The sequence below is a fragment of the Abramis brama genome (genome assembly GCF_963993115.1).
Source record: "Abramis brama genome assembly, chromosome: 10".
NCBI lineage: Eukaryota > Metazoa > Chordata > Actinopteri > Cypriniformes > Leuciscidae > Abramis > Abramis brama.
Genome location: NC_139972.1, coordinates 44134524 through 44160571, shown reverse-complemented (window position 1 = coordinate 44160571; position 26048 = coordinate 44134524). Strand labels below are relative to the sequence as shown.

General features: G+C 40.2%; 2 protein-coding genes across 9 annotated transcripts in view; one reads left to right on the top strand and one right to left on the bottom strand.

Moving 5' to 3' along the window:
* LOC311090322 (neoverrucotoxin subunit beta-like) overlaps positions 1-25750 on the top strand; it is a 100321-nt gene extending 74571 nt beyond the window's left edge. For 5 of the 6 annotated variants that reach the window (XM_084125582.1, XM_084125579.1, XM_084125583.1 and 2 more), the window contains 4 exons: positions 2499-2591; positions 7317-9047; positions 24800-24838; positions 25054-25750. In XM_084125582.1, coding sequence (XP_083981708.1) covers positions 2499-2591; positions 7317-9047; positions 24800-24838; positions 25054-25592 — 2402 coding nt within the window. In that variant the 3' untranslated portion in view covers positions 25593-25750. The remainder of the gene's footprint in view (positions 1-2498; positions 2592-7316; positions 9048-24799; positions 24839-25053) is intronic. The other variant, XM_084125581.1, reaches the window with a different exon arrangement.
* LOC311090323 (E3 SUMO-protein ligase ZBED1-like) lies at positions 14313-24886 on the bottom strand. Of its 3 annotated transcripts, XR_014607883.1 has the most exons (5): positions 24869-24886; positions 20905-21025; positions 20664-20803; positions 19515-20585; positions 18696-19414 (listed from the first exon to the last, which is right to left on the bottom strand). XR_014607883.1 is itself a non-coding variant. In XM_084125585.1 (3 exons), exons 1-3 carry the CDS (start codon positions 21047-21049, stop codon positions 20013-20015), a joined length of 858 nt encoding a protein of 285 aa, XP_083981711.1. In that variant the 5' UTR covers positions 21050-22701; the 3' UTR covers positions 14313-20012. The 3 variants fall into 3 exon arrangements, 1 of the variants encoding a protein (XP_083981711.1); XR_014607884.1 differs by lacking the exon at positions 24869-24886 and having other exon boundaries at positions 20905-22701; XM_084125585.1 differs by lacking the exon at positions 24869-24886 and having other exon boundaries at positions 14313-20585; positions 20905-22701.
* Positions 25751-26048: the final 298 nt, after the last annotated feature.

Below are 26048 nucleotides of genomic sequence, written 5' to 3'. Positions count from 1 at the left end.
AAAGTGCTGAGCAGAATTTGTGCCATTGAGTGGTATAAAAGAGAATTAAGTCAAATGCGCATTTTACCCCCGTGTGACTTTATAACTGTTGTAACCTGTATATCATTTCAATTTATACTTTAAGTGTATAATATTAAATTAAATGTCTATACTACTTCCATAGGATGAGGCAGCTCAGAGAGTGAGAGCCCACTGAGCATCAGACAGTTAAACTGGCATTGACATTGAATTATTTAATTGGAAGAGTAATTATAACAACATAACTTGATTTTGCACTAAATCCTAATTGTAATCTTATTGCCCATATAAAAGAGTTGTTTTTAATTTTCTGTATTAAGATGATACTGCCTCATTCAAACTCCTTATAGTGCCCCCTTTTTTGGTTTAAGCCACTGCCCCTCAAAATATCTGTGCACGGCCCTGATCTCTGACCATACCTGGGGCAAAGTCTAAGCAGGAGGAAGCTCCTGACAGGGCCTGCAGATCTCCTACTTTTTTAAAGCCACCTTAAAAGTGAGAAGCCTCTCCGAGGCTGACTCTAAGGGCTCAAATGGGAGCATCTGATAAAAATCTTTCCAGGGCCACAGAAAGATCCCAAATAGGAACTCGGCCATTTTAGATCACGCGATTGTCTTGTGGTGGGAGCTCTGGAACTCAAAACTGTCTCAACATCCTCAGTTGAGAGATCAAATCTATGAGATGTTACCTTTCAGGGACAAGACCCAAAGTTTCCAAATCTTCAGCCAGAAAGTAAATTGGGCAAAAACAAATCTGCTCTCCCAGAGGGCAGAGCAGGAACTACTGTTTTTACAGGGCTATGGTCTCCCACAGATCTAGGATCAAAAATCATTTCAACTGTCTTCCTTTCATTTAAAACCAAGGAATTAGTGTCGCACCAGCTAACAAATCTGTCAACATCAGAGAAATACTGCAAGGGATTTGTTTTCTTATTCTTATTGTTTTCTTACCATGCCATGTGTTTGCTATGGCCTCAGTGCTTGCTTGGCCCCATATTGCTGCTTGCATCTTTATTTTAAAATGGATCTTCAGTGTTAACTCTTTCCCCACCATTGACAAAAATTTCAATCATTTGTGAGAAAAAACGCTTCCCCGCCATTAACAGAAATTTCAAGCATTTGTTAGAAAACGCATTGACGGAAATATCCGGCTTTCTGTGTTTTCACTGTTATGTGGTAGGGGGCGCTATTACATATCTTCTGAAAGAGTACTGAATCTTCTGATCAAAACACAGGCGAAAAAGTAGCAGATACAAATAATATCATATGTACAGGGCCGTCGCTAGTGGGGTGAAAGGTGGTGACAATTATAGGGGCCCCCACAAAATCCAGCAGTTATGCTATATAGGCCCCTGTTGTATGAATTATAATATTTATATTAGTTGCATGCCTGAGATTTAAAAAACACAAAAACATGCAATTTGGTTAAATATCTGCTTCTCTTACCTCCCTAAAAATGGTTTAGTCCTATCTAAAATATTTATTAATTATTCAGTCAGTGACAAACATCAGATGGACCCAATAAAATTGTAAGTCCCGCCCCAGCTCGTGAACAGAACCAATCAGAGTTGAGGCGGCAGTGCCTGAAGTTAATGACGATGGACTTGTGGAAGAGCAGGAGACTGATTGACAAATGTCGGGGAAAAGAAAACATAAATCAGGGAACCAGAAATGCCATGAACAGAAGGAGAGGGAGGCCAGGAGAGTTGTTGTATCCCAGTCGATCAAGACGTTTTTAAAGACAGGTTGTATTGTTATTTCGCTGGGAAAAAACTACCGTTGACAAAAACCTGTCGGGTCCTGTGATTGCAAATGATTACGTGGTCAAAATTTCTCTTTTTACACTATTGTACATAGAGTTAAATAATTTACACGAGTTACGACACATTTCATCATGCACCTGACCTGCCAGCTGATGATGTATTTATTACATCAAGAAAACACGAATACAACACACTGCACTTGGATTAATACATGTATTAGATTTATTTAATAATATTACCAGTTCCATATCAGCTTTATTAAAAAATAAGACAATAAATGATTTTATTTGTAAAACTTGACTGCATTCTTGTCAATTTCTAAATGTTTACTTTTTGATTTATGAATTATAAAAGACTGATGGAAAAAAAAAACATTATTTTGCTGTTACTTTTTTAAATTACTTTATTGGTTTTATTATTTAACAATTTCTTGCTTTTTGCTAGTTTTTATTAGTTGTAATTTTTATATAATTACAACAACACCATCCTCTGTTATATGTGGGTGGTGGGTGGTGGGGGCGCACATCAATATTTTTTTCAGGGGGCCCCGAATCCTCTAGCTACAGCCCTGCATATGTACAAACTCCTTTGCAACTTTTTTCAAAAATGCTGGTGGGGAAAAGGATAAATGGTATTCATTATAATTAGATGTAATTTTGTTAATATGTATTATAAAATATTCTAAGTATAAATATTACATTTTATTTATTTACTGCAGCATTGGCATCACAGACCATTGAAGTGGCAGCTCTAGGAAGATCCCTGTATCCTGGTATGCTGTATGACTGCCGCAAGGATACCTTCATTCCAGGTGCTTACCAACCTAAAATAAATACATAAAAGTTTATTTTCCCCTCTTCATCAAATCTTGCGTCACTAATTACCAGGAATGCTTTGATACCGATACTGAACTCATGTGCTCGTGCTCGTAAAAATACTCCGATACCAACGGCCGATACCAGGCAGCGTGTAAACACTGTTTGTGTTGTGGTGGCAAACAAAATTCTATCACTGAATAAGAGACAGACATTTCCAATAGTCTTTGAGGTTTATTTTCTTGCAAGAAAAGCTCAGCAGTCATTCAGTCACACAGAGCGCCTGCAGAGTGTGACAATGAGAGGAGGCCATCCTTCCTTCTTTATAGTCCTGGCTCCCCCAAACTATTTTCTCGAGGATAAATGAAGATATCTCTCAGCCATAACTAACACATTGTTTAGATTTGTCTATCATATTATACCCTTAAATAGAGACCCACTGTCTTAGTCATACTTAGTCACACGTCAACTTTTTGTCAGGTCACGTATACAAGGTCAGACATGCATTCATAAGGGTTAATAACAGTTCTTTACTCTAATAATGTGGCACAATTATCAATCCTCATGCATTTTGTTACCTTATTCTAATTACTATCATGTTTCTAAGATTCTATGAATATAAGAAAATGCAAACATATAGAACATATTAAATTTCTTCCAAAGTGTCCAGACAAAGCAACACTGACAACAGAGGGTATAATGAGGATAAAAAAAATAAGGCTGTCCAGATCAGAGGGAATAGTACAGATATAACAATACAGTGGAACTCTACAAAGAGACTTCCCGAGCTGGCAGCTTATCTAGATAGTTAAGTAGTGGTCTCCACTGAGTATAGAACCTGCCAGATGACCCCCTAAGTGAGAATTTGATCTTCTCCAGTTTCAGAAGACCTAAAATGTCGTGTAGCCAGACTTTGATTAATGGTGGTCGAGGAGACTTCCACAATAACAAAATTCTCTCAATAAGAGAGGCGAAGGCAATTACGTTATTTTGAATGGTTGTGGTACGGAGGCCGTCTGGGGGCTTGCCGAAAATAGCTGTGACGATGCAGGGTTGAATCAATGGAGGAAGCAGGATCCAAAAGCAACAGATTTATTAATTAAACTAGGAACAAGACAGACTCAGATAAAGGAACAAAACTAGGGAACAGAACAACCAGACTAAAACAACATCACAAATAACAAGAACCCACAAACACTGAACCAAGACACAGGGTATAAATACAGTGACTAACCAGCTAAACAAGATAACAAGGGGGGCGTGACTAAGAGAAAACACCTGGGGATACTAATAAACTAGAAAAACTACAAAGGACTACAAAACCTGACACAGAACAGGAAATAACTAAAGACCACACAAGACGAGGGAAACACAAGACAGGAATCATTACATAGCCCCCCACTTAAGGAGTGGATTCCAGACACTCCTCAAAAAACAATAGTCCAGGAGGGTGGTGGATCGGAGGCGGAACTGGGGGCGGGATGGAGGGCCAGGCCCATGGAACGGAAGAGGGCCTGGAGACTGCGACAGGACGAGAGACCAGGGTGGAGCAGGCTGTGCAGGCGACCAGGGCGGAGCAGGCTGTGCAGGCAACCAGGGCGGAGCAGGCTGTGCAGGCAACCCGGGCGGAGACGACCCTTCGGGCGGCCAGGGCGGAGACGACCCTTCGGGCGGCCACGGCGGAGACGACCCTTCGGGCGGCCACGGCGGAGACGACCCTTCTGGCGGCCACGGCGGAGACGACCCTTCTGGCGGCCACGGCGGAGACGACCCTTCTGGCGGCCACGGCGGAGACGACCCTTCTGGCGGCCACGGCGGAGACGACCCTTCTGGCGGCCACGGCGGAGACGACCCTTCTGGCGGCCACGGCGGAGACGACCCTTCTGGCGGCCACGGCGGAGACGACCCTTCTGGCGGCCACGGCGGAGACGACCCTTCAGGCGGCCACGGCGGAGACGACCCTTCAGGCGGCCAGGGCGGAGACGACCCTTCAGGCGGCCACGGCGAAGACGACCCTTCAGGCGGCCAGGGCGGAACAGGAGACCACCCCTCTGGCGGTCCTGGCGGATCGGGCTGGTCCGGAGGTGTATTGCCCCCCCCCAAAATTTTCTTAGGGAGGCTCCCCGGTAAAGAGTCCTGGACCAGCGATGAAGAGGGCTTTGAGCTGGGCAGGACCAGCGGCGAAGAGGGCTCTGAGCTGGGCAGGACCAGCGGCGAAGAGGGCTCTGAGCTGGGCAGGACCAGCGGCGAAGAGGGCTCTGAGCTGGGCAGGACCAGCGGCGAAGAGAGCTCTGAACTGGACGGAACCAGCGGTGAAGGAGACTCTGAACTGGGCGGGACCAGCGGTGAAGGAGACTCTGAGCTGGGCGGGACCAGCGGTGAAGAGGACTCAGAGCTGGGCGGGACCAGCGGCGAAGGAGACTCTGGGCTGGCGTGAAGTGCAGGCTTGGCTGGACTGGCGTGAAGCTCTGGATCATCGGAAGTGACGTGAACAGTCTCTGGATCAGCAAAAGTGACGTGTTAGGTCTCTGGATCAGCAGAAGCGACGTGAACAGTCTCTGGATCAGCAGAAGCGACGTGAACAGTCTCTGGATCAGCAGAAGCGACGTGAACAGTCTCTGGATCAGCAGAAGCGACGTGAACAGTCTCTGGATCAGCAGAAGCGACGTGAACAGTCTCTGGAATGAGAGCTAATGTGGGAGTACCATGTTTCTCTTCCGTGATCCCCACAGCATATCCCGAATCACTCAGCTGCAGGGCCAAGTTAATATAAAGTTCTAAAGTGCCGTGGGGAGAGTGCAGTGGCATGGTTGACCCAAGTGGCTCTGATAGTCCCCCTCTAAAAAAGATCATGAGGCACATAGGGTCAATAGGGGTAACATTTGCCAGATTGATAAACTCCTGTACGTATTCCTCAATGATCCGGTCTCCCTGACGGAGACACATAATCCGTCCTACAGGATTCCTGGAGATCATTGTTGCTGGATCCTCGTTGTTTGGTGGGTTCTTCTGTGACGATGCAGGGTTGAATCAATGGAGGAAGCAGGATCCAAAAGCAACAGATTTATTAATTAAACTAGGAACAAGACAGACTCAGATAAAGGAACAAAACTAGGGAACAGAACAACCAGACTAAAACAACATCACAAATAACAAGAACCCACAAACACTGAACCAAGACACAGGGTATAAATACAGTGACTAACCAGCTAAACAAGATAACAAGGGGGGCGTGACTAAGAGAAAACACCTGGGGATACTAATAAACTAGAAAAACTACAAAGGACTACAAAACCTGACACAGAACAGGAAATAACTAAAGACCACACAAGACGAGGGAAACACAAGACAGGAATCATTACAATAGCGATATGTGGGTTGGAGTTAAAGTTATGCCTAATATATCTGAAATTGTTTTAAAGAATAGTCGCCAGAATTCAGACAACTTGGGGCATGCCCAAACATGTGGGTAAGATTGCATGGAGCCTGCGAGCATCTACTACAATTCTCATCAAATTTGTCTGGATAGAGCTTTGATAGTTTGTCCTTACTATAGTGTAGCCTGTGGAAGACTTTAAATTGTATTAGTGACAGTCTAGCGCAGCTGGATGACGAGTTAACAACCCCCATGGCTCCCTCCCAGAAGTTCTCAGAGAGATTCAATTGGAGTTCTGACTCCCAGTTCGGTTCCCTACATTATTACAGGACGTTTGCCCTTCTGGAGCAGCTCTAAATATGTGATGTGCTAAAGTGAAAGATAAGTATATGATAGAGCAATATGATAGAGCAATAGAATGAACATTGAAAATAATAGAAGCTCATACAATGCATTTTAGCCGGCTTAATTAAGCATGAAAATAACTGAAGGAAATACGTATATATTTGATGAACAAATTAAGACAACTAATATTATTTATATTCTTCTAATACATTTCAAAATTAGAAATGCAGTGAAAATACAGGTATCGGTTTTCGGTTTCGGTATCGGTATCGGTATCGGTATCGGTATCGGCGAGTACCACAAATGGGAGTATCGGTATCGGACTCGTTCTGGAAAAAGTGGTATCGATGCATCCCTACTAATTACCAATTCTTGTGTAACAACACTATAAAACCTGCATGTTCCTTCAACAGTACATCACTTCCACATACATCACTCTAAAATGTGTGTCAAAAGGTGTGTCATGGTATGGTGTGTCAAAAGCTACCTAAACCAGAATGCAGGTTTTGCAAAATCCGGCTGTTAGAATCCTTACTAGAACTAATATACGAGACCATATTACTCCCGTTTTGGAGTCTTTGCACTGGCTTCCCATTAGTTTTAGGGTGGACTTCTCAATACTTGACCAAGATTTTAACTCCATATACTCCAAAACGTGATCTTCATTCTTCGGAAACTGATCTTTTAACTCTTCCCTCAACTCGTTTAAGATTAATGGGAGATAGGGCTTTTCCTTCATTAGCTCCAAAACTTTGGAATTCTCTACCGATTGAGATTAGGCAAGCTAAATATTTTGGTATTTTTAAATCTCAGCTTTTTTTTAGGTTAGCTTTTAATTGATTTATTGTCTTTTATGTTTAATTTACAGTGTATTATGTCTTTTTGTGTGCTGTTTTTTTGTTGTTTTAATTGTTTGTGTACAGCGCTTTGAGATGTACATTTAAAGGCGCTATAGAAAATAAAGGTTATTATTATTATTAAAAGTAATTTCTCATTTCAGGTGTCACTCTGTGGGATGAGAAATCATTGAGAGAAGATTTGGACAGTCGTCCACAGTCCAGGACAGATTTGAAGTTCAGTAGCGCCGACTCTCTCTCCAGTAAGTCCATTCTCCTGGATGTGAGTGCTTCCCTGAAGGCCAGCTTCTTAGGAGGGCTGGTGGAGGTGGGAGGATCTGCCAAGTTCCTGCGTGACACCAAATCCTCAAACCAACAGTCCAGAGTTACAATGTATTACAGTGAAACCTCTAGATTCGAACAGCTCATTATGAGCCATCTGGGAGTGAGACACATCACCTACCCTCAGGTCTTTGACCAGAAAACTGCAACTCATGTGGTCACAGGTGTACTATACGGAGCTCAGGCCGTCATGGTGTTTGATCGGACATTTTCAAAAGATGAAGAAAAGCAGGAGATTGAGGGAGAACTGAATGTCATGGTCAAGAATATTCCTCAATTTTCCATTGAGGGACACGGAGCTGTAAATATGACAGATGCTCAAAAGAAAGTGTCTGAAAATATTGCCTGCACATTTTATGGTGACGTCCGTCTTGAGCAGAACCCCACCACTTACATGGAGGCCCTAGAGGTGTACAAGAAGCTCCCCACTATACTGAAGGAGAATACAAAGAATGCAGTTCCAATAAAAGTCTGGCTCTATCCTCTTTCTCTACTGGATACAAAAGCAGCTCAGGTCAAGAGAGAAATTAGCACACTTCTGGTTGCCAACACTGAAGATATAATAGAGGGGCTGGAAGAAGTAGAGAGGACATGCAACGACCTCTCCAGAAAAACTCTGGTAAATGTTTTCAAAGACATCAAAGAGAGGCTCCGTTTATTTCAGGGCTCTCTTAGCACTTACAAAACAGTGCTCCTGAAAGAAGTGGCCAAGGTCTTGCCTGCTATACGAGGAGGAGAGATGGAGCAAAATTCATTGGAAGACATCCTAAAGATCCACTACAGCTCCCCCTTTAATGCTAGCATGCTTAACCAGTGGTTAGATCATGCAAAGGCTGAACTTAACCTCTTAAGTTCTCACACTGAAATACTGAAGGGAATCAATACTGAAGACTCAAACAGTCTCAACACCATCCTCCTTGATCCTAGTATTGATGTTGTGGTGTGCTTGACCTTCACATCTCTGAAGTATGAAGACTCGTATCTTTCAGCCATGAAGAAGTTTCTGGAATCTGATGAGTTTAAAGGGCTAGATGTGGGAATGAAACCGCGTTCTAGCATGTTAGCATCTGTCAGAAAGTGGTTCAACGATCCTGATGTCACCTCAAAGATGAGAAAGAACTTATCTCTTTTCAGAAGTTTTTCAGAGGCTAATAAAGATGAAAAGAGATATCGATTCATTATTTCTGCCATCTCCGATCCCTCCAGTCCTGGCTCCTCTATCTATCTGTATGAATCAGGGAAGCTGACAGACACACAGTTCCAGCCCGTGTCGAAGCCTCCTCCACCAGAAGTGAAGCAGGTCCTGCCGGACAGTGTGACTCTGAAACTGCAGAAGTCCCCAACTGGAGAAACTGTGCAGTTCAGAGTGGAGTACCAGCCGGTGAAAGTAGATTCTGGTGCTGAGGAACAGTGGATTATCATAAACACAGTTGATGAAGTCTTTAATCTGACTGGATTGGAGTCTGGAAAGCAGTACTCGATCCGCTACAGGATAGTGGGTAAAGTGGGAGTGAGTGAAGCCAGTGACACTATCGGCCCCATACCGTCTTTAGGTAAGTGTCATATGCACTTTTTTTTTTTTTGCATTAATATTTATCTTTTAAATATATATATATATATATATATATATATATATTGTAACAAATAACGACTCTTGGTTAATTTGAATTAGCTCAAGAATATAGGGAATTTTGGAAATATTAATAATTATGACTCATGGTCGTAATTCATAAGTCGCATGTACATTTATTTTATCAATTATAGAGATTACCTTGTTCTGTAACTGGTCTGATCGTTATTCGTCCAGCGAATAAAGGTGAGATTATCACAGTTAAGAAGGGGTATCTCTTTACAAACTCCAAGAAAGTTTTATCTTCTGGCCACGAACATCAAACTTTCTGAGTTTATTAATTAAAACTACTCAATGTAGTCTATATATATATCGAGCTTGTAGCAAGATCTTTTGTCTCATTGACTTTATAAAAGTGGGCTTTCAAATACAGAGACAGTTAAAAGGATATATGGATTTTAATACATGTAAAACTAAAGATTATATGAGCTACAAATACAAACGTACGTAAAAATACAAGCAATAAAACAAACACACATTTAACCAAACAAGAAAATACGTGACCAGAATAAAATGAAATGAAAGAAAGAAAGAAAGAAAGAAAGAAAGAAGAGAAGAGAAGAGAAGAGAAAAGCTAGTAATTATTACATACAGAAACCTAGGTTCACGAGACACCTGGAACAGCTTTTATCAGATAAATATACTTGCGAGTTTGTCTTCTGTTCGGGTGATGCTGAGAGGCAGGAAAGCGAGGGCGGTGTCCTGTTTCCGCTGCGTCTTCCAGTGCCGCGGAAGTTTAAAAGGCTTACTGACTGTAATGTTACCGAGAAAGTTCGTCTCCCGGGATGGGAGAGGCCGGAAATCTTAGTTGCAGAGGGAAATCTATGACTCGAACATGCGTTCGTTCGAATAGAGAAGGCCAGGGCCTTCTTCAGATGTTCCTGGAGAAACGCTGCGCTGGGGCGGCAGCAGGAGATGAGAGCAGGAATCAGAGCAGGGATCAGAGAGGCGAGGGACCGGAGGAGAGAGAAGCGGAAACAGGGTCTCTTGCTTTTTAAAGACACTTGTTTACACCCTCCTGTTGCTGACAACAGCCAATCAGATCTCCTTATCTGACAGCGGGAACATTTTCTTTGTGTGAAGAAGAAACGCCTACTTTGACTTTGTCATGTGAGAGATGGAATTCGTATTTTCTCTTTCAGAAAAGATAATACCCATAAGAATACATTTCATTGTAATCTCATACATATATGCAATTCAGTGAGATCACTACGATTAGAATGATACCAGACATGGTGTACAGAATATGGGAAATACAGATATGCATTTCTAATGTAGGATTCTGAGCATCTTAAGAGTCCATTGATTTCTATGATAGAACATAGAAAATCTCAATCTGCCATGGAAATTATACACACATAAAAATACATATCAAAAACATGGCTATTGGATCGCATGTGTGGAAGTGTATGTTTCAAAGTCCACGAGTGTGTTTGTGTGTGTGTGCGTTGGAATGTCTGCTTTCCTGGCTCGTAAAGTTTTATGGTCTGAGGTAGGGTTAAAACAAGACACGACTGAGGAATTCCTTTCAATGAACATTTAGGATTCAAACCTATACTCTAGCAAACCACACTTTTATTATAAAGTAAAGCTAATCACACATACATATCGGAAGGTATACATTCAAGAGCCATATTTCTATATGAAGTTGCACTCAAAGGGCTTTTGTGTGCGTGTGTGTGTGTGGAATGTCACGAGGCCAGCCAAACTGGCGCTGGCAAATTGGTCCTCGTGGGGCAATTATTAACCAGTACGGACACAAGACGATGTGTCTTGCCATCATATGATCACTTAATGCGAAAAGCAGATGTCATTGTTGCTACAATATATATATTTCGCTTCATTCACAGTCAATGTTTGCATTGACAACCATATTTCCTAGCATGTGTGGCTATAATTAAATGTGTAACATTGTGACACTGTCACATTAATTTAAGTGTTCCTTTGAAAACAGAAATGCTTATGATTGCTCAGGAGGTAATATATTGGTTCACATAATGTTTATGTATGATGAATGATACTCCTGTGTATTCCTGTGTGATATGCTTAGCTTCCACTGTGTATGTTGGTAAGAGGGGATGTCTCTTTAAGGCTCGGCCGCCCGCACTTACTATGAAGGCGTGCCTAAGCTTATGAATGGAGGGTGAATCAGGAAGGGAGAGAGGTGTGTTTGATTTCATGGCGCCAGCAATTTTTGTTGCAGCTATAAGATTTAAAGCTTGTTCCTTATGGTTTGATAGCATTTTCAAACGTTACTTTAAGAGACTGCTTTAATGGTGGAGGGAGGACAGAAAATTATTCAACCACCTGGATTTTTCACTCGTGTACACATCTCTGGCAAACGGATTATTCTCACGGACTAATTTTTTCCTTTTTTGGTGTGTGTGTGCATTACTTTTTTGTCTCGTTCCGATCGAGGATCATTCCCATGGACTAATGGATTAAACGTTTCCCGGTTGGAAAGACTGTAGCGAGCTCATGAGGCAACCCGGACATTTTTTTTTACTTATTTTTCCTGTACAGGGTGTTTGAAGGTGGTGAGTGTACGGGATAATTGTTTCATTATAATATACTGCGCTCAGGCCATCCTTAAAAATATTCTTGTTTGCCGTAACCCGACCGACCCTGTCAATTTAGCACCGACCCAATTATTATTTTTTTTTCCCTTTTAGTCCGACCGACTTGCCGGTTGTAAACTTGCGTTAAGACCGACCGATTTTTTTTTAAACTCTTCAAACAACTAATACAAATGCAATAAAATAATAGTTAAGTATTGTGAATATAAATTGCCTAGACCTACATACAAACATAAGCTACGTTCTTTCTTTTAAATAAAAACCCGTGGCGCGTCATCTATGATTATGTTTACACCATTGGTTTACGCATCACATACGGCCTAAGTTCGCTTCGTTTCATTCACTGTCAATGGTTTGCGCTTGGTAATGATGGCTGCGGCTTTACTCTAAAGATTATTTCATTTTTATATGTTGTTGAATATGGTTTATTAAAAAATAAACATGTGAGAGCGTGTTATAGGCTATATGTCATGTTATTGTCAGATATGACGACGCTACTGCAACACACATCGCCGCAGATGAAGCTGAGCATCAACGTGCTATCGCAAATCAAAGTGAAAGTAAGTCGCTGACGCATAACACACAATCATCTTCATTAAATGTAAAGAAACGAAATGATCTTACCAGGGCTGTTTCCGCTTTCTCTTATTGCGGGCTTTGATTCAGAAATTTTAGCTGATGATCAATAAAATAATGCGTCTCATAACTGTTGCTTTCGGTGACGTGCACTCCTAAATCTGCATATAGCGGGAATTGAAGATCGGATTTATATCCGCAAAAAACACACACATTTAGCCTATGTAACCAGGTGTAAATGGAATCGTGTTGATAAATCAGATTGCAATCCGATCTGAGAAAACGCATGAAGTGGCCTGGTGTAAACAGCCCCTAGACATTGGTGAAAAATGTTCGTCCCCCCCCCCCCCCCCCTATTTTTTATTAAAAAAAAAATACTTTTTTATATTATTTTTTTATATATATAAAAATATATACCTACCTACCGACCCTTTTTTTCTTTTTTTTGCTGTTACTGCAAACCAAAATATTTTTAAGGATGGCCTCAGCGCGTCATTCAATTGAGCTGTTTTGTGTGTTTTATGTTTATGGTGTTCAGCGCCGTCTGAGTATTATTGTTATCTTTTATGCTGTGTGACTTATTCACTATCATACATCTGCTCGTGCTAATTTATATGTTAGAGAAAGCATTGATGTAGGTGACATTATTGAAGCTTTGGTGATATTCGTCATTATTGTATTCATTTCAAAGAATCTCCTTGTGCGTTTATAGTAACACTGCTGTTTAAAAATAATTTTTGAGGGTGGATTGTTACAACATGTTGTAAAGTGTTTCCCACTTGACTGTATATATGAACGTATTATTCCTTTGTTCATGTTGTTACAAATAGTCCTTAAAGACGCAGAGTATATTATGTATTTGATGTCTAATGTAGGCTACTATACTTAATCATATGACATTCACAATAAACAATACAAAGCCTTGAGCAAGTGACACGTACATTTCTCTGTATGAAAACCAATAGGACATTTAAAACCCTCTGGTGCTCCTCGTTTGGGAGTCACACTTATTCTCTTCACGGTCAAAAGTGACCAGACACCTGAAATTGTTCTATTTTGTAAAATTTGTAAAATGTAAAATTGTATTTTGAGAGGATTTAATGGTTATTATTCATGTTTATGCAAAAATTATGGTCCATTTTTGCCATTGAAAATAATTTAAAAACACATTTTTTCAATTTTATTTTTTCACTTAATGGAGTATTTAAGATTAATATAGAGTATAATATAAAAATTAATCATAAATTTATATATGATTATATAAATCAATTTTAGAAGGCAGATTTACGCCATCTGTTGTAATTTCATGGTGTTACCACAAGATGCCTGTATAGGTCTCTATGGAGAGGCTTGTGAATTCTCTAGTAGTTTTTGGACAAAATTACTTACTTTTACAGTTTTTCTCAATTGCTTTAACACTATAACCAGGCTTTTGAACTAAAATTTCAAAACCATAATGCCATTTATCAAAAAGCACACCCATTTCACTAAACTATAAACACTATTCCCTGTTTTGACACATGAGTCAAATTTGTTGAACTGTCACTGCAACTCTCTACACACAAATCCCTTCATTTCTCATTGCTTAGACCATGTGGTCATGTATAAAGCACTAGCATTCAATATTGTTCACTCAGGTCAGCACAGCTTCAGCTCAGTTAGCACACAATTACCCAGGTGGAAACACTAAGAGTCAAAATTGAACACACATCAATCAGATCCTTCAACAGATAGATAAAAGGGCCCGAATCAGGAGGAGGAAGGGCAAGAAGATAATCAGTCTCAGATGAAATTCAAGCCACTCTAGTTGCCCATGTCTTAGTCAATGGTGTGACTATGAGGGAGGCTGGGCTACGAGTAAGGCCAAATCTGAGTCGCTTCACCGTCGCCTCGAGAACCTTCAGGGAGGTGTGGTGACAAACAAAATTCTATTACTGAAGAAGAGACAAACATTTCCAATAGTCTTTGATGAGGTGTATTTTCTTGCCAGAAAAGGCCAGCAGTCGTACAGTCACACAGAGTGGCACAGAGAGTGAGAGTGAAGGGAGGGCATCCTTTCTCCTTTATAGTCTTGACTCCCAGGATGTTTTCTTTCTAGGCAAATGATGGTATTTCAACCATATGTGGAACATTCTTAGATGTTCATCATGTTGTCTCCTTGAGTGGAGGCCCTCTTGTCACGACCAACACTCTTTACCATTCCAATACAATTCCATATTAGAATAAGGTTTGTGTGTGCTCTTTTACTGTCATACGATGGTCACACACATCTTACTGTACTGTACTGTATTTTTAAGTACATTAAAAATAAATAAAAATTAGAAGAGAGAGTAAAAAAAAAAAAGTGTTTTTTTGTGTGTGTAAATAAAAATGTGCCAGTGTATCCATTGGTTGTCTTTTGTGTTCATCATGTGAAAAGGTTTGTGATGGGGGAACCACAAGCAACATAACTTACTAGTTTTGGAAATGTTGTTTTGAATTTATTGCACCAGTGTGTAAGAATATGTTGCAATGTGTGTGATTTTGAGGGCTTGTGTGTGTGTCTGAGGACAAAGTTTGGTTTTTCAGCAAGAGTGAATGGTTTTGAGTGTAGAGCTTCATTTTGACTTGAAAATAGGATGTTTGGGGAATTGGGTGAGACGTTATGGATTTGTGTTTACAGTTTTGAGAATACGAGGCATAGTTTCAAGAAATGTGTTTAAAGGGACACTCCACCCATTTGCATTAAGCTTTGCATTGTTAGAAACCCAGTCATACTATTTAATGGTCGTGTAACACTTTCTCATTTTCCCCTAAATCCGTTATTTACCTCTTACACTTCCTCCTACAATGACGCAAAAATCGTCATTTTGCGTCATTGTAGGAGGAAGTGTAAGAGGGGGGGATTTCTGTTGAGACTACAGACATCGTTCCTCATCTTTCCCAGGGGGCGGGAACCGCTCACGCTACAGACCTATCACAGATCAGTGGGTGGGACTTTACTCTCTGAAACTGAAAGCAATATCCTCCATCTTGTTTGAAGCTAAGCTAACAGGCGCTGTGGAGACAGATGTAAAGTTATGACAATAGCGGAGGAGAGTGCTCAATATGATATAGAAGAAGAGGATTTCGGAAGTCTGATGCTTGAATCAGGTGTTTGTGGCTACCTTTACAAGCCGCATTATAGCGAAGAGCAGCCGAGGCAGAAGACCTGCCTGCCGCGGACGAGGAGCCCGGACTGGCTCGAGTTAGGGCGGACTGGTGGCGCCGGTGATCTCACTATGCAACTACGAACACAGAGATAGAGTCCGTCTGCGGCAAAGAATTTCAACGATGACAATTTCTCCTGGACGAAATCTCTGAATCAGACGAGGACACGGACGTTTGTGTTGTGAACTATCGCACCGCATATGTTCTGACTGAACATCCAGGCAGTGTTGCCAACTATTTTCAAAGGAAAGTAGCTAACGCCTCCCCTAAAAGTCGCTAAATGTCGCTAGATGATGTCACATTAGCATATTCATGACGTCATCACGGCGTACTTGCGTTGTGCCTGCCTAATGTTTTTTCTCATTAAAATCATGCTCACAATCACATACTGTATTTTAGTATAACATAATAATATAATATAGCCGAATATCCAATAAAGCTGTTCTAATTTACTATATTGTTTTGTCAGATGAGTAGCTATTGAATGACTATTTTTTATATGTGTAAAATTATCTGAATTGAGAGAGTTCGGGAACTGGGTGAACTAAAGCACTGTTAAAGTGAGTATGCAAGTGATAAGCACGAGAAAAGAAAGGAAAATAAAATGGTTAAACTAAATTCTTTAAATATAAAACAAAGTGATAAGTCCGTGAAACAACACTGCTCATTCACGTCTGTAAGCTGCCGTGCTGCTGCTCCTCTCTCAGCCATTCACTGAACAGGGTAGACGCAGACAGAGGTGTGTGACGGCAAGGAGAAAGCAAAACTCGCGCTCGCAGGACTGTGCTGGCAACATTTAGAGGTTACTGAGGTTTGTCCAAAAAGTAGCTAGATTTGTCGCTAGTTGCTTTTTTGAAAAAATGTCACTAAGGGGGTCTGAAAAGTCGCTAAAAATAGCGACAAAGGCGCTAAGTTGGCAACACTGCATCCAGGTACCATGCAATAATTCACCTTTTCGAAAGAAATACAAACGAGGAGTAATGCACTAATGAGTTCGCCAACTAACTAGACATTTTGTGTGAAATGAATGTCAAGCCTTGTAGACAGAAGAGTGATTCTCTTTTAGGCAGATATGCGCTTTCAGGATTAGTGGGCGTGGCTTGCGGAGCTGTGCAATGTGGTGCATTGTGGGAGTTGTTGTCTTTCATACAAATGCGTCCTGAAGTTATTTTTTGTCTTTCCTCGGTCACGAAGGCACCAAATTCAAAATGTATTTTACATTTCGACTACATATATGACCCACTTTCAATAAAAAACAATGTTCCTATGGGTGGAATGACCCTTTAAGCAATTGAGAAAAACTGTAAGATGTGGATTTGAATGTTTTTTTTTTTTTAAAGAAATTCTCAAATAATACTTTTTTTATGTTGATTTGAAGTGTACACGTTTTTGCATTATTAGAACTACAGCCAAACCTGAATACAGAGACATTTTGTTACACATAACATTAAACTTTAATAAAAAGGTAACAAAAATAAACAGGAATGCTTTATCACAGCTTAATCCATCTGGATCTGACCTCATTTCAACCTCTTATTTCAGTCTTCTGACTCATTTTTTTCTGGATGGTAGTAGCCCTACCAGTTCATTTGTGTGTATAATTGTGTATTTGTGTGTGCATGTGTGTGTGTGTGTGTGTGTGTGTGTGTGTGTGTGTGTGTGTGTGTGTGTATCTGTTTTGCACGATTGATGTTTTAGAATGTAATTCCTTCCTTGCTGTCCACTTTTTTACTGCATTGTGGTTGAATTATTGATTTCATTTTACATATTTGTTCTATTACAGCCACACCAGCCAGTGTGTGTGTGAGTGGGTGTGTGGGTGTGTTTGTGTGTTGTGTGTGTGTGTGTGTGTGTGTGTGTGTGTGTGTGTGTGTGTGTGAGAGAGTGTGTGTGTGAGTGGGTGTGTGAGTGGGTGTGTTTGTGTGTGTGTGTGTGTGTGTGAGTGGGTGTGTCTGTTTTGTAGACTGTACAAATTGTACAAATGTGTTTTTGTTGATTTCACATTAATTTCCTATGGTCGGTCATTTTTGATCAAAGAGCACAAGTGTGACTACATTTTGTATGACCACTTAGCCTGCTCGAACCATGCCCTCAATGTTTTTGTGTGTTCACATTCCAAATGCCATAAAAGTCACCAAGTTTCGTACCATTCCAATGATGAAGCTGTGATTTAAAAAAATAAAAATAAAAATAAAATTAAAACAGAAAATTTAACTAAAACAGACTAAAGAGCACCAGATGATATAGCTGGCATAAAAATAAAATAAATAAATAAATAAACAACAACAATCATAATCAAAACACAAACAACAACAATCATAATCAAAACACACACACAAAAACAAAAAATAATCAACTTGAAACACAAAACCTTGTAACGTTCAGCCTTCTCGGTTGAATTACATTAACTAAAATTGGGGTCAGATTAAACTGAGAGTTTGTGAAGTGTTTTAAAAGATGAGACAACAGGAAATAGCCAGCATAAAAGAGGCAGCATGCCAAACAATGGAGGTCGTTGCTCACTAGACAACCAGGTGATCACCAGCAAACTGGACTGTGGAGTTGCTTCAGTGGACTTGCCTTTCCAGCACTTTGGATTATCACTTCTGTGGACTTTGTATATACACCTGTGGACATTACTCACATTCACTTTGGGACAAGCAATACACCAGGATTCTTTGGACTGTTTTATGGTATGGTGCCACGGACTCCACGCTTTCAACAGACTTAGTTTTCTTGTATTTATTGTGTTGTTTTAAGTTCCTTGTGAATATTGTTTAATACACTTTTATGCCGTTTATATCTGTTGTTGTCTCATCTTTTAAAACACTTCACAAACTCTCACAGTTTAATCTGACCCCAATTTTAGTTAATGTAATTCAACCTCTTATCTGTTTTATGTGTGTATGTCTTTAAATGATTATGGTCTGCCTGTCATGTGAGCAATCACATGACAGGAAACAGGAAATAGCCAGCATAAAGGAAGCAGCATGGCAAACAAATGGGGTCTCTCTATTAGTGATGGCAAAATGAGGCTTTCTGAACCACTGAGACCTCGCAGGCCATTGCTTCAGCTAAAGGTTCATTACTCGAAGCTTCATTCAACATTGCTCACTAGTGACACCTAGCTACTGTGCAAAGAAATAGCAGACAAATTAATTCATTCTGAACCAGTAACCCCCAGCCCCCCCCCCCCATCCCGTTTTATGTATTTTTTTTACTTTCTTCTCACTGTTAATGTCTGTAACCTTTCATTTGCAATAATAAAAAGACCTGAGCAGACATTTTTGCCTGAGTATAAAATAAAATATGTTTTTTTCTCTGTCTGAATTTACTTGTGCAGAGACTACTGTCACACACAGTTCATTAATTATTCATAAATTGTTTGGATAGTGACAGTATGAACAACAAAAGTGAGATTGTGTTGAGTGCAGTGCTTATGGTGGAGGGAGTGTAATAAAGCAAACCAACAGAAAAGTGTGGGGTGGGAAAGATGAATAATTGTTTCTGGGGGGTTTTGTGCGTTGAACTGTTACTAGTTTTAGTGCAGTGTTGTGCTTATGGGACTGGGGATATAGAGGAGCAAACTGCAACACTGCAGTTTGAGGTGGGTGAAGGAAGAATTACAAATGATTTTTATTGAGGAACATAATCTTTTCAAGTGTGTTGGGGTTTAGACGATTCCCCTTCTTGGACAAAACCTCTCCAGCCTTGGAAAAGATCCTTTCACATGGAACAGAGGATGCAGGGGAACATAAAAACACCAGTGCCAGCTGATATAAATGAGGATACATCAGCTTGTGTTGAGCCCAATATAGTAGTGGATCCTCAGATCTTGTGAGATTCACTTCTGTTAAATATCGGTCCACTTCTACAGTAGCATCTGCTGTTGCACTTGAACTCCTTCTGCTGTGATGAACCGTGCTATCCAGTAGATGCCAAAGGTCACCTAATAATAAAGGTACAAAGAAAAAAAACCCCATTAACAATGGTTCACAGTACTAAACACTAATGTGAACATTCACACAACAAAGACATATACTACTTACTGTTGTTTGAAGATTGACCTGCTTCTGAAGAGGCTGGTAGCTGAGCTGGGGGTGTGTCGGTGGAAGCAGAATGGAGACCAGAACTTCTGATAACAGTAGCGCATTCAGATTTTAGTCTTGATATGGCTTCTTGGAGTTTCCCTTGACTTAAGAATCCCAGCTTTTTGAATCTGGGATCCAATAACGTGGGCATGGTCATCACACTTATTGATTCCAAATTTACTGCATGTTCCCTGACCCTCCGTACAAGGCTGTCACCCAGCTGCTTTGTTAGATTAGAATTGAGGCCTTCTAGCTTGCTCGTTACAGCGTGATTAAGCATCTTCATCACTGGTATCACTTTGGAGGCAGACACCCTTTTCTCTGCCGAAAGCTCTACTGTAGCCTGCCGGAAAGGGCCAAGAACATCTAAAGCCTCCTGGACTGCCTCATACTCCAGGGCTGTAGGAGGGGTGATGTCAGTCTTTAGAGAGGCCAGGGCTGCCCCCACTGGCTCTCTCAGCTGATAGAGACGTTCCAGCATGTTAAAAGTGCTGTTCCAGCGAGTGTCATTTTCAGAACTGGTCTCCCCATCTGCTCCTGTACTTGGGCCAGTCTCTCCTTTGCTGTAGTGCTGGTTCGGAAGTAGGTCACAAGTTTCCTGCATTTAGATCGAATGTCGTTGAAGGTGCTGATGTCATCAAAAGATTTCCTCACAATAAGGTTTAGAGCATGTGCAATGCATATTGCATGCCTAACATTCAATGACCTTACACATGCTATCATGTTGGCTGCAGCATCAGTTACCAGGCACTTCACTTTATCCTTTATGCCCCACTCCTCCATGAGCTTGGTATGTCCAGCAGCCAAGTTCTCAGCAGTATGGCTGTTAGGGAAATGCTCTACACCAAGTAAAATAGTGCAGAGCTTGTCATTGTCATCTATAAAATGGCAAGTAACTGCTAGGTAGGCATCCATGTTTAGGGATGTCCACATGTCCGAGGTAAGGCTTATAGCCGCAACTTTCTGCAGCTGCTCTCTGGCCTTCTCCTTAGCCTCCTTATATTTATGCTCAACCATGACCTTCAAAGCCTGTGAATAAAAATAATTGCAGAAAATAAATACTTGTAACTTGTTAAAAAATTATGAACCACTTTATTAATCACATACCTTTCGCGTTGGGATAACATAAGTTGGATCCAACACATGCAGGAGCTCCCTAAACCCATCATCATCCACAATGGAAAAGGGTTGGGAGTCCTTGATGACCATGTTCACCAGGGCCTCATTCACCATTTCTTTTTTGGAATCTATAATAAAATACAATGCATGTGTATTGTAGGAGGCTGAAATATTTTTTAAATGTTGGTTTTAAAATATATATATATATATATATAGTATTATTAATTACTTTGACTACTTTGTGGATTGGTAGTAGTTTGTGCATGCTCATGCAGTGCTCGATAATGCCTGAGCATGGAGGAGGTGTTATTGCTGTATGTCAGCTCCTTCAGGCACAGCAAGCATTTCACCTTGAAACATAAATTAATAGACATGAAATATAATACAGTTATATAGTGAGGATAATTTTAATATCAAGACAGAATGTTGTTTTATAATAATAATACATATACCTTATTCTGACCAACCATTTCAAAAAACTCCCAGACTGGGGAGGTTTTCCTCTTTCTTGCTGGCTCCATTGCAAGGAAAAAGGTCAAAAAAGCAAACAAATCCAAAAGGGCAATCCAAATCAAAAAGCAGTCCAGTCCAGGTCCAAAAATCCAAAGCAATCCAAATAATCTTATGTAATTAATATATACTATACTATATACTATACTATACTAATATATACTATACTATAATTAACAATAACAATATACTATAACTAATCTAACCTGATATAATGTAATAATATATAACCCTAACACATATATGACACAATAACGACGATGACACAACTCTCTAACTCTCTGACTCTAACTCTCTGACTCTCTGATTCTACTACAACTGATTCTACAACTCCTGACAACACCCACAAAGAGGCGCGAGTTTCGAACCCCTTTTATCCGGAAGCGACACTCAGACCGAACCGATGACGTATCCACACAAACCGAGGCCTCGTTTGTCATCAGTCACGTGATTTTCACTTAAACAATACAAGCCTCGAATCGCGGCTTCATCTGGCACGCCCATTTTTTCTCGACACACGCTCCGACGCCTCGGTTCATATGTCACATCACTACTCTCTATTATTCAGGAAAAAGTGATTAGGACGTGGCAAGAGCAGTGGGATAGTAATGACACTGGCAGACATCTTTACTGTGTGCAAAGAAATGTGGGAGGGGGTAGATCTAGGGATGGAAGTCGGAGAGAAAAGGCAGTGCTGACACGTTTAAGGATTGGCCATTCGGGTCTCAATAGATCTTTATTCCGTATAGGGAAACATCAGACAGGAGTTTGTGATTATTGCGGACAGCCAGAAACAGCTGAACATGTCCTAATAGAGTGTAATAATTACATGGAAGAGCGTAGTTGTTTAACATCAGTCCTATTTAAAAAAGGGAAAGCGCTTACTTTAGTTAATGTATTAGGAGATGTATCTAAAGGTGTTAAAAATCAAGTTATGAGGTTTCTCAAAAATACGGGGCTGTTCAACCGTATTTAATATGTACATATTAATATAATAGGTATGCGCATAGGTGAATAATTCCCTCTGACTATTCTCGACGACCACACTCCTGTCCGGTAGATGGCGGTAAATGCACCTTAAGTTGGTCTGCCAACCGCCAGTTAAACTCTAAAAGAAGAAGAAGAACAACAAATGGGGTCTCTGTCATGAGGACCAAAGCTGGATTGAGGAGTTGCTTTTAAGGACTTACCATTCCAGCAAACCACATCACTTTCATTGGATTAGCACTACAGTTGGATTGTATATACACCGGTGGACACTTACACATTGGGACTTACAGCACGCAAGGACTCTTAAGGACTGTTTTAGGGTATGGAACCAATGGACTATGCTTTTAACAGCCTAAGGCTTCCATGTTGTATTGTGTTGTTTTAAGTTCCTTGTGGAAATTGTAAATACACTTCATTTATTCACTTTATTTCTGTTGTCGTCTCATCTTTGAAAACACTTAAACTCACACAGTTTAATCTGACCCCATTTTTAGCTCATGTAACTCTACCGATTAGGCTGATTGTTACAACCTGTTCACTCTTAAAGGATTAGTTCACTTTTGCTAATAATTTACTCACCCCGATGTCATCCAAGATATCCATGTCTTTCTTTCTTCAGTCAAAAATAAATTAAGGTTTTTGAGGAAAACATTCCAGGATTTTTCCCCATATAATGGACTTCAATGGCAACCAACGGTTTGAAGGTTCAAATGTCCATCTCAATGCAGCTTCAAAGTCTCGACACGATCCCAGTCGAGAAATAAGGGTCTTATCTAGCGAAACCATCAGTCATCATCTAAAATTAAAATATATATATATGTATATATACTTTTTAACCACAAATGCCCATCTTGTACCATCTCTGAGATGCGCCACATATTATGTCATCACGTTGGAAAGGTCACAAAAAATAAATAATAATAATAAATTAAAACAAAGATGTCAGATGATTTTGAAGTTGGAGGAGAAAATGAGATGGAGTTTTTCACCCTTCCCTGCCTTCATGAACCGGAGTACACAGACAAATAACTTAGATAGATGACGTGACCTTTCCAACGTGATGACGCAATGCGTGGCGCATCTCAGAGAAGGTACACGACGAGCATTTGTGGTTAAAAAGTGTATATATATATATATATATTAGAAAATGACCGATCGTTTCGCTAGATAAGACCCTTATTTCTGGACTGGGATCGTGTCGAGACTTTGAAGCTGCATTGAGATGGACATTTGAACATTCAAAGCGTTGGTTGCCATTGAAGTCCATTATATGAAGAAAAAAATCCCGGAATGTTTTCCTCAAAAACCTTAATTTCTTTTCGACTGAAGAAAGAAAGACATGGATATCTTGGATGACGAGGGGTGAGTAAATTATCAGCAAAACATTTTTTTGAAAGTGAACTTCTCCTTTAAGCCCAATGTAGAAAGACCTCAGTCCTCCTTGAAAACAAAATGATTATGATTAATATAAATAATATATTTAACAAATACAAATATCATTATTTATATTCTTTAATAATAATCATTATTAATGCAAAGCATGCAGAAGTTCATTGTAAAGGAAATAATCCTACTGAAACCCTTCTGCTCACTTGCTCCAGTTTCTCTAATCGGAAACTCCCACCACCATTTCTACTAGTGCTTACCGAACCCTCTGAGCGTCCCATACGCTCGTATAACACCAAAACACAACAGAAATTCACTAAAGACATCAATTTTATTTGCTTGCTGTAATCCTAATCTTTAGAATCCATACTGCGACTGACACATCGTCATATAAACGACTTTTGGTGGCGCTTTTGACATTTTCACAATAAATAAATGATTGTGATTACACTTGTCTGTCTGTTGTGTTTTTCTTCATAACGTTACATAGTTTGAAGAAATGGTTATGTGTTAGGCGTAGCAGCCTAACCTAGCGGCTCAAAACATCTTTTTAATGCTATATTGTTTCTAAAATTGTAATTTTCCAGATTCCGCCACATCTCCTTTCATTACGTTTTATTCTGTTTAAATTCTGTATAAAAAGGGTATGTTTAGGAAAAAGGAAAATTTTACAGATATCTTTATGCTATGAAAGATTTGTAAATATGTGACGTTCTGTAGCTGTAAAAGCGTAATAATGCTACGTCTAAATGTTGCAGATACGTCCACATTATACATTTTAGCATCTATCCACGTACAAAAAACTTACATTTTTGTGTCTCTGAAAATTACCTATTAATACCTATGTATTAACAACCAGGCTGTTCAATGATAAAATGAGAAAGATGAGAACAGATTCAGTATTTTAGCAGATTAAAGCTTAATATACTGTATGAATTAGTTCCCCACATCATGACAGCAATATTACAGACAACACAACTCACCGTATTCTCTGTTGTCAGCTTGTCTTATTGCAAATACTTGAACGAGTTGAACGTGCTTTAAGCCAATAACTAAACCAGTATATCTGACATTAAATCCCCATACTCTGTGACTTTAAGTAGACACTATTGATGACAGCAATGCATTTGTGAACATGAAGGAAACTTTTGATATTTACTGTTAAAATCACACATTTAAATAGGATCACTTTCTCTGGACATGATAATCACACTCTTCATGTCTGTTGATTTCCACAGCCACAGATGTTCCCAAGACCAGGAGCGAGTTCCTTCAGTGTAAGTCAGAAAACAAGCAGAGAAACTCACTGAGTGTGTTCATGTTCTTCCGGTAGAAGCTGAAAGAACACATGACAGAAGAGTTTTAGAGTTGATCATGTAAATGATGATTAAACTGCACTGAGACACTGATGATATATTGAACATGAAGAGTTCAGATTCATTAGAAGATCAGATTCATAACTCCTGATTGTGATGTGTTTTATCTCCATCAGATTACCTTCAGCTCACTCTGGATCTGAACACAGCGAGTAAAGTCCTCCGTCTGTCTGAGGAGAACAGAGAGATTAGTAACATTGACACAGAGCTTCAGCCCTATCCTGATCATCCAGACAGATTTGATGTGTGGCAGGTGTTGTGTAGAGAGAGTGTGAGTGGACGCTCCTACTGGGAGATTGAGTGGAGTGGGTATGGTGTGTTTATATCAGTGTCATATAAGAGCATCAGCAGGAAGGGATGGCATACTGAGTGTAAGTTTGGAGCTAATGCTCAGTCCTGGAGTTTGTTCTGCTTTGACACCATGTACTACTTCAAACACAATGGCATAGAGACTCGTCACTATGTAGTGTACAGCAGTCGTAGAGTAGGAGTGTATGTGGATCCCAGTGCAGGAACTCTGTCCTTCTACAGCGTCGACGGAGACACTATGAGCCTCATCCACACAGAGGAGACCACATTCACTCAGCCGCTCTATCCGGGGTTTGGGGTTATTGGTGCATCATTGAAACTGTTGATGAATGAGACTAGCCTGTAGAGAGATTCTACCCATAATGCTTTGAGCTGCAAGATAAATCAGTGACAGTGAGATGATGCTCTAGAGTCTCTTATTGTCTCTTCATTACATTAATAACAGCTGAACTTCTGTCACTGAAATATCATGTCAGAATAACTGTGTAATAAATACTCATATAGTCATCAGTGTGTGTGACGGTGTGTGTCTTCCTCATATAGACATCAGTGTGTGTGACGGTGTGTGTCTTCCTCATATAGTCATCAGTGTGTGTGACGGTGTGTGTATCTTCCTCATATAGTCATCAGTGTGTGTGACGGTGTGTGTCTTCCTCATATAGTCATCAGTGTGTGTGACGGTGTGTGTCTTCCTCATATAGACATCAGTGTGTGTGACGGTGTGTGTATCTTCCTCATATAGTCATCAGTGTGTGTGACGGTGTGTGTCTTCCTCATATAGACATCAGTGTGTGTGACGGTG